The sequence below is a fragment of the Topomyia yanbarensis genome, chromosome 2 (genome assembly GCF_030247195.1).
Source record: "Topomyia yanbarensis strain Yona2022 chromosome 2, ASM3024719v1, whole genome shotgun sequence".
Lineage (NCBI taxonomy): Eukaryota > Metazoa > Arthropoda > Insecta > Diptera > Culicidae > Topomyia > Topomyia yanbarensis.
In genome coordinates, this window is record NC_080671.1 from 19,335,166 (window position 1) to 19,348,756 (window position 13,591).

Sequence of the window (13,591 nt, forward strand, 5' to 3'; positions counted from 1 at the left end):
GAATTACTATTGAATTAGCAACAAGAAAAATGTCACCAAGATAGCATAAAAACCCGTTTTAACTGGTAGTGCGAACGTTGCATAACAATGTAATTTATCAAATAATTTCATTTTTTCCACCACTAATCGATCAAGAAATACTTACACTTAAGATTGTTTACTTAAGTTCATTAGTACATTATTGAAAATTTAAATGGAAAATGAAATTTCATATTTTATGGAGAATCTGTATATTTCCGTTGGCGGGCGTGGGTTTCCTCATCACAGCTCTCAATATGGAACTTTTCTTTTGAATATATTTTCTGGACAGACCAGCCTATTTTTACTAGATGGATCAGCCAAATAATGCCAATCACCTAGTGAGATACTTGATTAATTAATAGATTACCGTTAAAAGACCTTCAATAAATTATGTTTTAATGGGGAGGGTATATAGCAAATTGTAACATATGAAAACAGGCGAGTGAACAAGAACGTGTGTCGATATGTGTGATAGATAAAAAAGCTATATTTTTAATGTCACCGTGGTCGTGTCCTGTACACAACCCTTTAATTTTTTTTGAATCTGACTTCAAGTTTCGTTATTGCTTAAACCGGCCCGTGTATCAGGTTAACAATTCTTTGTATTTCTCTTCAATGGTCGTTATTATCGCTCGTACGTGTATTTTACAAATCATCCGATACGTAAAATAGGAAATACATAACTTGATTTATAGCATCTCGCGCTATCATAACGCTTTGTCTATATAACGTATTATTACTCGGTAGTTTTCAACCAAATAAATATATCGTAGAGAAGAAGTAGCGAATCATGTGTTGAAATTTTAATATGGGTCGGATTGGTATGAATTCCTACTTACCACTTCCTAAGCAACTCTTATTAGATAATCAGCAGTCATACATGATGAAGTCAGTGTGCAAACATTCTCATTTTTATTGAACACCTGTTAAAAACAGGGAAACATCATCGATCCACCCGACTAACCTAAGGTTATAGCTTCACCATATTGTCTGATATTGTAAAGAGAGAATCCCACAAATTTTCAAATGCTTATCATCAACATGTCCTCAGTAATTCGTATAATCTGGTGTTCAACAAGATGCAAAAATGTGCTTCAAGGATAAAGCAGAATTCTTTGTTACTGACGCAGTGCCACGCCCAGTTTGCAAAGTTTCAAACTTATTGTAAAAACATCGATTTGCTCACTACAAAAAGCAATTCATGGTTTGGCAGACCTGCAATATCGAACTTTGACGATTCGTCAATAACGGAGCATTCTGCTTGACGATTTGATCTGTTAAATTCGACTTACGTTTTATGCTTAAGCTTCCTACTCTTTCCTCGAAAGCACCTGACATTTACAATCAATCAGTACCGTTGTGGTTCATTTCATATAACACCTGATTTACATTGGAAGGCAGATACTGTGGAAATGGTCTGCAACATCTATCTATCTATATATATATATATATATATATATATATATATATATATATATATATATATATATATATATATATATATATATATATATATATATATATATATATATATATATATATATATATATATATATATATATATATATATATATATATATATATATATATATATATATATATATATATATATATATATATATATATATATATATATATATATATATATATATATATATATATATATATATATATATATATATATATATATATATATATATATATATATATATATATATATATATATATATATATATATATATATATATATATATATATATATATATATATATATATATATATATATATATATATATATATATATATATATATATATATACATATACATAGTAGGAATTTGTTATGGCGTTTCTGTGCTATTGGTTGGGGATTATCTACCCGCCAAATGGTGCTTCGGAATAAACTATGCTTTTCTCCTATTTCGTTGAAAACCGCAGCAACGCGCGATGGGCAAGTACGACCTTGAATGAAAGTTGATATTTCTATTGCCAAAAGAGGGCAAGAGCTTTGTAACCAGCTTATCGAAATTTACTAATGTACGCGAAAAAAGGAGTTATTTGCGAATCTGATCTGATAACAGCTGTTTTTTTCCCCATACTACGGTTTTGGGCATAGATTATAATGACCTCACCGTGAATGTAATAATATTTTTTTAAAATCATATTTAATTTACGACCATAGTTTAAATATTACTTCTGTATCACTATCAATAGCAACTTGATCGTAAATGTGTGGCGCCTACAAAATCCATTTCAAATAACAGACAAAGCAAATGAACGAAATGTTTATTTTTTTGTGTTTTTTCAGTTAGATGGTTTTTGTGAGTGAGTGTACTGTTTGTATTGAATCACAAAGGCTCGAAACGACAAACACTGTCCTGGCGGACGATGGTACTTATGAATTCAATGGTTGTTCAAACAGTGCTAAATAGTAAGCAATTTGACGTTACTCAGTCCGGTTCACTTTTTGAATAGATTATGTCATCGAAGCGACCAAGTGGGGGTCATGCGGAAAGTGGGTAATGTTTAACAAGTGAAAAAACGGAGACATTCGCAATACGTATCATGTTATGAAAGTCATCAAGGTCGTTGTTGATGTTGGCAATTTCTTCGCACAGAAGATTTACAATTGTTTATATTTTAGTGACTATTATTGATAGATGATAGTTGAAAGAGCTCACTAGCTCAAGTCTTGTGACAACTTAATAATCGACTTGGAAGTCCATCTAAATAGATAGTTAAGGCTTGGATTGACTACCCGTCAATGCTAGGCTAATACCATAACCAAACTTCAAGTTCAAATATTACTTACGACAGGGATATTCAACAGCGCTCATATGTCCTCAATATTGAGGTGAATGCAGGTATGAAGTGAATCGATTTTGCCATTTTACACACTACTCCAACTCTCATACATTACAGCATGCTGTGTACAATATGACAATACTGACAGTTGTAACCGCTACATACTTTTTAATACCCAGTACCAAGTTAACAGATAATTGAACTTCCTGTCACGATCGCACCAATAAGCGACCAGCTGCATTCGACGACAACCTTCGATTTTCACTTTTCTTCAGTCACGATCCGCGGCTACCAAACAGTGCGCCACCCCAAAGTCATCTGTTTCGCTTGCATCCACCTTCATTGTTATCTAATCGGCAATTGGCAGGTAATGTTTGTTTTCCTACAGTTGCAATTTCATCCACAGAGCGACTGTTTTCTCACGAGGTTAGCCACAAACATTGATTGGAAATGGGTTGCTTCCATTGAACGAAATCGCAGAATTCAATCTAGACAAATGTCAATAAATTATAGTAATTTATTGCTGACAAGTTCGATTGAGATTAACCGATTTCTTTTGAGCATTCATCTCTGCTGTTTTGTTCCGGAGAACTGAGTGTCATGATGAGTCAACATTTGAGTGAAGCGTGCGGTGGTTTTATATGTTAGGCTGAAAATATTAAAATTAAAATCTTGGAGTGAAATAAAAACCTTGGGCTGTGGTGAGCAGGTGGAATTGTATTGTAGGATACTTGGTCATTTTGATTTTTCCTTCACTAGAATAAGTAGTGTTCCTTCAGCTGAATATGATTTTCCCAGATGCTATTCATCTAAATACTATACGAATAAATTGACATTTATTCAACTTTTGTGTGAAAAAGGAACGGCTTTCAGACGATCAGGTTGCTCTATCTAGGGCCCCTAGTCGAATTGTGAGGTGAGCCCGTCGATTGCACACAGCAAACGAGGGCGGCATATGTCCCGAAGTCGTCAGTCTATTTCAGATTCTCTGCTGAGCATAATATTGGTTGATCTTGCTTTCGGCATTCGCGCTACATGCCAAGCCACACACACACCACCTGCTGATGTCATACACAGAACTGAGATTTGTCATTCACGTCACAAGACATTGACGAAAATCAAAATGTCATAGTAATCAGAAATCTATCCGGTATTAACCCTCTAGTTCCCAACACCGCCTCTAGGCGGTCTCTATAAAAATCTAAATAAAACTACTAAAACATGATTGTATGTTGTCATCCGCACTAGCATTTCTTACCAATCCCCCCTTCATACACACAATATTCGTAGCTTTCTGTCAAAGGCATTTGAAGCTCAAAGTTGAAAATTCGAGGAAAACGTGGAAAAAAACTATTTTATGTTTAGTGGTAATCTTCATTAATCAAATTTTAACTGTTTTTTGAAATTTTAATAACTAAAAAAATATTTTTGAGTAGCCTGTTACTAGGATTGCACTGTAGATGTGAATTGGTTTATTGGAATAATTCGGAAGTTTAGGTTTTTTGGTAAAATACTTTGCCCGCCTAGAGACGGTGTTGGGCACCTGAGCGATTTTTTTTTCTGTCTTTAGTGATTACTTATCGTACCGAAACCCGTATTATGTGCAATTTTAGCTGAAAAAACTTATGTTTTAAAAACTTTGGGTGAATGTTGCAGTTAGAATATGGATATTCTTATCATTTAATAATATTTAGGGGAGTCTGGGGCTAGTTGGCAGAATTTTTTTTTTTCTCCTTTTGTATTAGACATATGGCGCTGTCTCTAGTTCTGCACTTCAAGTACTGTTTAATCCATTCGCCAATGTGTTGATGTTGCATTAAATTCTGTTTCGTTCACATTGTAAGTGATATTGAGTTTTCGAGCGTATTAGAGTGAAGAGCCTACTTTAGTCGTATTAGGAAGGGTGCCTCACAATTTCATTAATTACTCGGAATACAATTAAGGCAAAGCGTATGAATTGGCATCAATGTCTTTGCTTTCTTCTTATGAATCATTATGATATCAAAAATCGCCATTTGAATTAATACGTTGAACAAAGATGGCTAACGCCGCTCTAACCAACGGTTTTACATGGTTATGACGAAAATAGGCTCATTACTCTAGGTAATGTTCTTAAATTTCAGCATTTTTGTTGTTTAGGGCGGGTTCAAAGCTATTCCACGAATGACTAGATTTTTCGATAGAGCGCGAAAAGAACTTTCCTTGGCCATATATGTAATATACGTAACCACAAGTAAAATTTGTTTTTTTTGTTTGTTTACTTCGGAATTTCACCTGAAAAATTTCGAAAATTTTGCCTTTGAATACAAATTGTGCGCCGAAATCAAAATGCATGAGGCTGAAAAATAATAGCAAGTATCATTGATTTGCAGTTTTATTCAAAAAACATCTCACGCGATCCATACTTTATCATCAAAAGTGGCCAGGTGGCATCATTGTGCGTATAGTCGTAAATTGGCGAGATTTCCGCGTCACATATTTAAAATTCTGTAATGCAGACAACAGTCCGCTCTTTTATACAACGCATTCACTTTTACACGATCTTCTTAAATTAAAAACATAAAACATGAAAAGTGAAACCATCGCCAGCAGACCCTGGATTCCCCTAATATAAATGAGAAGTCAATAATTAAACAACCCAAGCACTAGAGAAATACTCTTTACAGTTTAGGTATTTTGTGTTCTGATGGAGTCCAAAATATAAGAAACCATCTGTATTCGCTTATGTTGAAGTAACTAGAATAAAAAAAAAGTTTTTGTTTTTTATTCGCCCAGGTGCCCAACACCGCCTCTAGGCGGCCTACTTATTTTAAGGCCTTAATGAAAAACCCGTTACTACCATGAATTTTCAACATTATTTTCGTTTTTCTCATCGCGAGACCCACCTCCAAAAGTTTTTTCAAGCCAAAAAAAATTTGGGCACTAGAGGGTTAACAGAAGTCAAATGAGGGGCCATGCATAAATGACGTAGCATTTTGGGGGGTAGGGAGGGTATACCAAATTTGTGACGAAGTGTCACGAGGGGTAGGGTCAGAAGTTGTGCGACGTAGCATTAAGTTTAAAACCCATTGTTTAGAGAAAACAATTTAATGATCCTCCATTTCCAAAAGAAATGAATTTAAATTCAAATATGCGGTTTTTCATAAGGTAAATTTCACGATAGGTTCGCAAAAATACGAAAAGATTTTGTATGCGGATTTAACATGCTACATTAGTTAGGTAATGTTGCTAACTAGTAGACTTAATTTGGAAGCTGAATTAAATTTTCAGTTCGGATTCAACCAAACAAAATTTAGTAATTTAGATGAACGTCATTGGCAGCTGCACTATTGTGAACTGAGAGAACTTGCCTTCATGCTCTCCTTGACATATAAAATTCAAAACAAAACTATCAATACTATATTTGTCATGAAATGTGCTTATTTTGCACGCAATTTGCTGTTATAATGAAAATGTTGATAAAAGTTGTCAAACATTTTGAATGATGTGTTCAAAATAATTGAAAAACATATGTAATTTTTTTTCATCGCCCGGGCGCTTTGCATGGGACGAGGGGGAGGGGGTAGGTAAATGCTACGTTATTTACGAGGGGGAGGTTAGAATTTTCTGGCCAAATGCTACGAGGGTGGAGGGAGGGGTCAAAAATCGCCGAAAAAAGCTACGTCATTTGTGTACGGCCCCTGAGAGAATCTTCCGTAACACATGGAGGCAGGGCACATGCAGTTTGTTTGGGAAATATACTGCCCATTAAAGCATAAGAGCTCCATATTGAAAAGCATCAAGCCGAGAAATAAGCTGCTCCAATTTACTTTTTCGTTGATTGGTTCTCGTATTGATATCAGTGGTGAATAGTGCTTTTAAAATCTTTTTACTATTTCTGCTTGTATTTACCGAAACCATAAGATCTCGACGTTTCATACATTTTGTAATCTTTCGGTGTCAATAATGCTTCCAATCCAATTTCCGATTTTTTTTTTTCAAAAAGAGAAGAAATAATTTTTTATGCTATTTTCTGATATTTTTCACCAATTTTGTTTCGATTTTCAACACTTGGAATTTTTTATAAATTAAAAATATTAGATTTCGAATTAACCTTAAAAATCGCCATTTTCATCGGCCACATTTTAACCATTTTCATCTCTAGTTTTCAATAAAAACTTTGGTTTTAAAATGTGTCTTCCTGTTCCATAATAAAAATAATTTATTTTCTAGGCGAATTCAGAGATCATGGAGCCTTCTCATAGTGACGGGCTTATCCCCGCTACTCATATATAGTGCCAATTCAATGAAACTGAGCCAATGTTCGAGATTGGCTGCATACAAACGTAAATAAACTGCATAATTGGCTCCATGAATCTTCACACTAAGCCTTTAGTTATACTACTTGCGCGACGATCTTGAGGTTCACATAATAAATGGGGTTAATTTTTGTTCATTATATAAAAACAATCTATCGTTTTGGGTTAAAGCGCTAAAATGAGCCACCTATGAAACGATCAGTGTCATAGTATTTTTATAAATTATCATATATAAACGTGAGTTTTAAACGAATTCGGCTTATTAATTATTTGATTACCAAATAATGTACATTTAATGTACCTTTTGATAGAAGAATTTATCAATTGTTTATGTCGACTGAGTTTTCTCATTAAGACTGAATCTATACAACAGAATCAAACCAACGCACAGAGGAACGAAACGTAATTAATGGGTCTACAACGGAGTTTTTCTTAGATAATTTTTTTTAGGATTGTGGTGTATTATATTAAAGCAAAATAAAACTAAATAAGTTGATTATTAAGGGGTTAAACCACCGCAGTGCACGAAAAATAGACATATTTCGAGAAGATTTCTATGCGCTTAATGAAATCGAGATGCTGTAAAATGGGATTTATTTACTAAAGTGTCAACCGATATGTTTGATCATCCTTTTAGATCAGTGGTATTCAACTTTTAAGTTCCATGTAGCCCCTTCCGAATATTAATCACCATGATGTACCCGTTCCTTTACCCAGTCAGCAAAAACGTTTTTGAATTGGTTGAAAATCATAATTTTACAATAAGAGATCTATTCCAGGGCACTCATAATCCTTGACACACTGAAACAAATATAAAAACAAGTATCCTACAAGAAAAGGATAGGATAACAAGTTAAACTTTGTCCCGCATCATTCACGCCCTACAATAGTCTAATTTACCCCTGGAGGTGAATTCACTCCAGGTTGAAAATCACTGTTTTAGATTGTATGTTCAATTGTGCGATGTCGAGAATAACTTTTATTCGAATATGCATTTATTGTCGAAGATTCTTTAGATAACATCTTTAAACGAAACGAAAACAGTAGTCGAATTTTGAAGATTTCCTAGTTAAAGCTTCACAATACTTCACAAATAGTGTTTTCCTTTTTGGAGCTAGCGTCAATCCAGCGCTAGCTTAGTCCTGTCACTAAGTTAGTGTCAGATTCTGATGAGACGAAAACGTAACGCAAATCCCATAACTAACTTCCAGTATCTCTCAAACATATGGATGTGATATTCCACGGGAATGGTTGAAGTTGTTAGTAGAATTATAATAGTCTTTTATTTTACATATGTATTCAAATACGACATTTGCATCGTATCCTCGCACAGGCGCACGGCGAAATGATACTGAATAATTTCATAGCTTTCATAGTGTTAAAAAAGGAATGAATGATTACTAACAGTATATTTAATTACAAGTATGACTCTTTTTTCAATTAGTTCCATTCTAACATGTCTACGCTCTAGCTTACCTATGTTTACGAAAAATGATAATAGTAATAGTAATAGTAATAATATAAAATAATAGAGTTAAAAATGCGGAAATATCTCCGGTCGCCTAGGTTACAGGAGAACATTCCCTTTGCTAGGTCGGGTAGAGTTTGGAACGGGTCGGCTTATCTTTATATTTGAAATGAACACGGAGAGGACAGTTCCGAAGCTACCGGAACAGGTTCCCGTCTGCCCAACGTCAGCAGGCGGTTATAAATAGTCAATAAATAGTGATTTTCAACTATTTCTATAACAGTCTTAAACTTAATCTACGATTCTTTTTGAATAAATTCAAGTGGATATTTGCAGTTAGTTGACCGGGGTTGCCTTCCACTGTTCGGAAATTATCTTCTGGTTTTAAATCTAATAAATGTCTTCCATTTCGATTAAAGGATCTCTTGTTTTTTTTTTTTCTAATTTTTGTAAGTTTAAAAAACGATAGAACTATCACATGCCTCTGTTGAGTTTCGACGAACGTGCACACGCGGTTTTTGAATTTCGGTTTACTAAATACTTTACTTAAATGATTGAAACTTTCACAAATTCAGAGAATAAATAAACTTACAACAAACGACTATGCTTTCGAATTCAAGACATTTCAACTTAACTAAATAGATGAAGAGGATGTCAGCTGTTCTAGGAAGATTTATTTGTGCCATGGACATTTTCCTGTTTTGCGCGTTTCACTTCCTGTTGCCAGATGGTGGTTTGTACACAGCTTTGTGGGTTGACGTTCGTCACATCCCTAGCGAGCATGCACTCTGTCTGCCGGTCATAACTAGAGTCCAGATTGACTAGCTACTTTTTCATTCTACTTGAAAATTTGCTTTTCATCGTTCCAATCAACATCGGATGATGGATCGAAAAGATGAAAAGCTTAATTGCATTATTTTGTTTAGCGATTGCACTTGTCTGAGAGTGACTTGAGCAGGCCACAAACCCTCCCGCGTTAGGACCTTCTAATATCGCGGGAGAGCGAGTGGGGTTTTATGTGGGCAATGGCACTAAAATGATCCGTCTAAAGTGTATTTTTAGAACCATCTCTCACTCTGACATACAGATTATTTCGACGCTAACACGCGAAAGTAGAGGAATAATAAATAATCATTACTTGGTAATCAAGGAGAAGAGAGAAATAAACTGTTTCTTCATTCAATAACTGGCACCATCTTCTCGCACCCTTCGCTATGACTTCGGGTACGAGAAATCCTTTTGTTTTGCTAAATATTCATTCAGTAAATTTGTTTAGCTAATGTCTACTTAATTCCACTGAAAACGTTTAATTGGCTGAATTGTTCTACCATTCCGCTTCAAGCATTTTTTTTTCAAATACTAGACTTAACCTGTTTGGGAAGCGCATCTTCAGCGGAGTTGCCATCATTTTCGTCATATTTGAGACTTTCGGCGTCTTGCTTCGGATTGTGCTTGATGCTATCCGGTTCAGAGGAAGACCCAACTGTAGCAGTTTCTATGTCCTGCTGTAGAAGTTTGCTTGGAGCCAATGTCGTCTCCTCAGGTTCTTTCTTTGGTAAACTTAGTCCGCTACCTTCGGAGCCATCGATATATTCCTCTGAATTCATTTTAAGCACATGGAATTCTCCAGCCCCGCTAAACTCTTCTTCCGATACAGTGCTCCTAACTGTTCCGTTGTTTCGTTCCCACTCTGGAACCAGATGGGGTTCTCCTGGAGTTCTCATTCTCGATTCCTCTTTCAGCCAAGCCGGCGAATTAGTAGCTTCATTTTCAACTTCTATGACAGTTTGCGTGGTGGACGTAGTGATGTTTTTGCGATACTCAAGCACTTCCGATAGTATCTTCGCCGATTCTCCATTCTCCTTTCGTTCACTTTTCACTGGAGTGTTTTGCTGTTCCGGTTCCTCGGGCATATCCATTAGCACCGGTTGATCTCTTAAAGGTAGCGTGAAATCTTCCGGAATCTGTTGGAAACCAGGTTGAATGAGATCATGCTCGTCGTCTTCAATGTAAGGCTTTCTATGAGTTGTCATGTCGTCTCCTTGAAGATCTTTTGTAGATTTCGTTGGGGCAGGACTATCGGCCATCGCGCTTGAAGACGCATCCATCACTTCCGACGAGCTTCCTGGTCCTTCCGTGTAGAATTGTGTTTCATAAATTTCATCGCCGGACGCTTCCGAACTCGCTGCCGACATATGCAAATCCGACAAAGTTGTACTGCCCTCTTCTCCACTCGTTATCAAAGAATTAACTGTTGTGTGTTCCTCTTCCTGCTGAAGGGGTTTCTCGGACGACGAACTCACCTGAATGAACTCCTCGCTACTAGCAGTCAACTGATCGCCTTGAGTATCATTTCGTTCGGCACTCTCTGGTCCCTCGGTGTAATGTTGAGTTTCGAAAACCTCTCCCGATCCCAAATTTTCGGTAGCACCTCCGTGATAGATCGTCTCATAGGCGACGCTAGAATCTGCTTGCGTAGAAAGCATTTCTTCCTCCGAACCTTTCGTCTGCTTCATTTGCTTGGAAATCTGTTGATTATCCGATGATCGATCGGTAAACATTTCCTGATCGTACGAAATGTCATCCTCACCGCGCTGCAAGCCTTCGACTTCTTCCACCTGAATCACCGTAATCGGTTTCGGTTGATTGTGATCCACAATCACTAGTTTGTCACCGATTTGAACTACCGCTGGAAGTGGCTTATCATTCTTGCTAACCGCATCAGGCCGTTCCTCAGGCCTGCCAGTAGTGGTCGTAGTTGTAGACGGCGACGTCATTTTTACTGTTGAGCTGCTTCCTTCAGATGACACTTCCAGTTCATCCGAATCGGACGGACTAGCCGTTGAACCTTCGCCGGATTCTGTCACTTCCGATGTTCCGTTAGAGATCATGTCTTCGTCTGTGTGGCGCACATTTTTCATCCCATCCTCCCCATCATCGGTTACGTTCAGATCCAAATGTTCCAGATTGTTTGCTTCTTCACCGTACGAAACGGAAGAAGCCGTCGTCGGACGATCAGTGTCATCATTACTGCTCGGGGCAATGGTTGTAGTTGTTGACATTTTCGGTCGACTATCGGTTAGGCGGATCTCTTCCGGTTTAGTGATTTCTTTGATTTTGATACCCAATGGATTGTTACTAGCCGCAGGCATGAGAACCTTTACAGGGGTACTGCTTTCGGGAGTCGCAGTTGATGCTGCCTTCGATTGTTCATGTTCCAGTAAGTCCTCAGCTTCGATTTCGGTTTCTTTTAATTCGATAAACTCCTCCTTCGTGGAGCTGGCTTCGGTGATTTTGGAGCTTTCTGCAAATGGATTTGTGTCGATTAGTGAGATAAATGGCGGGAAAAGAGAGATGATTATGGTACCCAGTGGAGGACAGTTATCATATTCCGGACAGCATCTACCGTTGATAAACTTCGGCTCACAATCGTGTCTTTTGTAGCATGATACTTGGCTGCAGCTGATTTCGCCACCTGGAATTGGAAAATTACTAACTGTTAATTAATGTCGGAAATATTTTGAATTATTTGATTGTTTCCATTTAAATATTATTAGTACAATATAGTATTCATTGACTGAGATTTGGCGAGCCTCTTTGGTTTTCCAAGCGGATTGTTTGGCAAAGACGACCCTGTCAACGATTTCGTAACAGAATATTCGCAGAAAAAATTTAAAAGGGGTTAGAAGTTTGTGTCGTTGTCGGAACATATTTCATAAAGGTTGTCCCACATCAAAATATATACCGGAAAAACGCTGTAGAAAATAACCCATTAGCGATTTTCTCTTGAAAATGTGGGTAGAAGTAGTTAAGAGTGTATTGTTTACATTGTCAGTTTTTCGGAAATTGTCTGTCAGTTTTTCGAAAATTGGAAAAATGGCGCCTCCCGAAAAGTAACGTCGTGAAATGATTTTGCGCAAGCACCTGGAAAGTCCTCAACTCTCTCATCGGGACATTGGACAACAACTCGGAATTGTGCAGTCGACAGTGAGCCGTGTGATTAAACAGTACTACCTAACTCTGAACATCGAACGGAAAGAGGCATGCGTTCAGAATGGATGTTCTTTTAGTGATTAGGAGCACAAGCGTGTAGTGAAAGCGTTTAAACGGAATCCCATAGCTTTTGTCAGGGATATGGCCAAAAAGTTGAATCTGTCCAAGTCCTTCGTTCAGAGAGCCAAGGACCTGGACGGACAGCATATGTTCAAAGTGTAGTAGGCTCCAAATCGTGACGAACGACAAAATACGGTGGGAAAGTCACGTGTCCGGAAACTGTACACCCAGATGCTGACGAAGCCTCATTGTCTCATCATTTTATTTATTTCCTTATCTTCGGTATACACCGTACAGACGCATTTTAAAACTATATATTTCTTATTAATATCTTTTATTTATGCTTGGAAACGTTAAAATCATACACTGAAGAAGCTTCGTTAAATCTGCGGCAACATCTTTCCAGTGGATTATTTTGTCCATATGAGGTACGGTGTCTAGGGATCCACAACAAAGTGGGGTCACGGAGAACACGTGGAGGCGCATACAAATTAACGCCCGAGAGAAGATCGGGACTGTCGATATTACCTGACAGCAAGTCGAAAACAAAAACTCTTTACAGGAAGATACGGTGAGTCGCCAGAGTCTGCATACCGAGTAGCATACATCTATCGGCATAAGGAGGCAACACAACTGGATCATTCCATGGAAGTTTCCTGAGGGCGAATCGCACAAAACATCTTTGTATACGCTCTAGTCGGTCAATTTGAATTTCTGATCAGGGCACAGTAAAGTGCTTTTAGTGCGTAGAAATCATCGAAATCCGCCGTGTTCCGCTTTAAGAAGCCCAGCATTCCGAAAGCCTTAGCAGTTGTCGCGGTGATATGGTCGGAAAAGCTCAACTTCCTATTGAAGAGCACTTCCAAGTCTCGGATCAAGCTTTCAATTGTTCTTCCTTTTAGGCTGTATTCATAACGTCCTGGTGTAAGCAAGCGTCCGAAACTGAT

At 37.1% G+C, this 13,591-nt stretch overlaps 1 protein-coding gene across 1 annotated transcript in view; it reads right to left on the bottom strand.

The window, feature by feature from the left end:
- Nucleotides 1-8,380: 8,380 nt before the first annotated feature.
- LOC131678303 (uncharacterized) overlaps nt 8,381-13,591 on the bottom strand; it is a 94,145-nt gene continuing 88,934 nt past the window's right edge. Inside the window, exons 6-7 of the mRNA XM_058958373.1 lie at nt 11,959-12,066; nt 8,381-11,895 (exon numbers count right to left, since the gene is read on the bottom strand). Coding sequence (XP_058814356.1) covers nt 9,944-11,895; nt 11,959-12,066 — 2,060 coding nt within the window. The 3' untranslated portion in view covers nt 8,381-9,943. The remainder of the gene's footprint in view (nt 11,896-11,958; nt 12,067-13,591) is intronic.